Below are 634 nucleotides of genomic sequence, written 5' to 3'. Positions count from 1 at the left end.
GGGGGGGGCGATGCGTGAGGGGGGGGGGATGCCTGCAGGGTGGGCGATGCCTGCAGGGTGGGCGATGCCGTGGGGCGGGTGGTGCCGTGGGGCGGGTGGTGCCGTGGGGTGGGCGCCTCACCCCTTCATCTTTGCTTTTTGCCCTCTAGGGTTGATAAGGAATTTGTGCCCTGGGCAGGCCAGGGCAGAGTCACATCGCTGGGGTTACTGCGATGCAGTGGGGACACGTGGCACCGGGGGAGAGCAGGGACACATTGCCGGTGAGGGGGGCAGCCACTGGCCCCCCGGGACCCCTTCCCCAGCTGCTTGCTGCCCACCCGCGGGGGCTGATGCTGGGGAGGGGTCGTACCCACCCTCTGGGTTTGCATGCTGGGGCCGGAGGGGTTTCCCCTCCCTTCGGTTTCAGCATCCATGACGTGGGTTTGCAGCTGTGGTGAGGCTGCTGGAAAAAGGTTGAGGGCTGGAAAAACACTGATGAAAGTGTCAAGAAAGGAGCAGGGATGTAGAAACCACCTGAATTCAGAAAGAAACTTAGAACAGACCAAGACACAGAGCTACAAACTGTGTGGGCTTTGGAAGCGTCACATCCTTCCTGCTCAAAGGCCAGATCCTGGAGGCTGCTACCCGGCCCTGC

General features: G+C 62.6%; 1 protein-coding gene across 1 annotated transcript in view; it reads right to left on the bottom strand.

Moving 5' to 3' along the window:
• IFITM3 (interferon induced transmembrane protein 3) overlaps nucleotides 1-413 on the bottom strand; it is a 5,780-nt gene extending 5,367 nt beyond the window's left edge. Inside the window, exon 1 of the mRNA XM_010001480.1 lies at nucleotides 354-413. Within this exon, the coding sequence (XP_009999782.1) occupies nucleotides 354-413 (60 nt within the window). The remainder of the gene's footprint in view (nucleotides 1-353) is intronic.
• Between the last annotated feature and the right edge of the window lie 221 nt (nucleotides 414-634).

This window comes from Chaetura pelagica, unplaced genomic scaffold, assembly GCF_000747805.2.
Source record: "Chaetura pelagica isolate M959 unplaced genomic scaffold, ChaPel_1.0 scaffold587, whole genome shotgun sequence".
Classification (NCBI taxonomy): domain Eukaryota; kingdom Metazoa; phylum Chordata; class Aves; order Apodiformes; family Apodidae; genus Chaetura; species Chaetura pelagica.
This window is presented reverse-complemented; position numbering and strand designations above follow the sequence as displayed.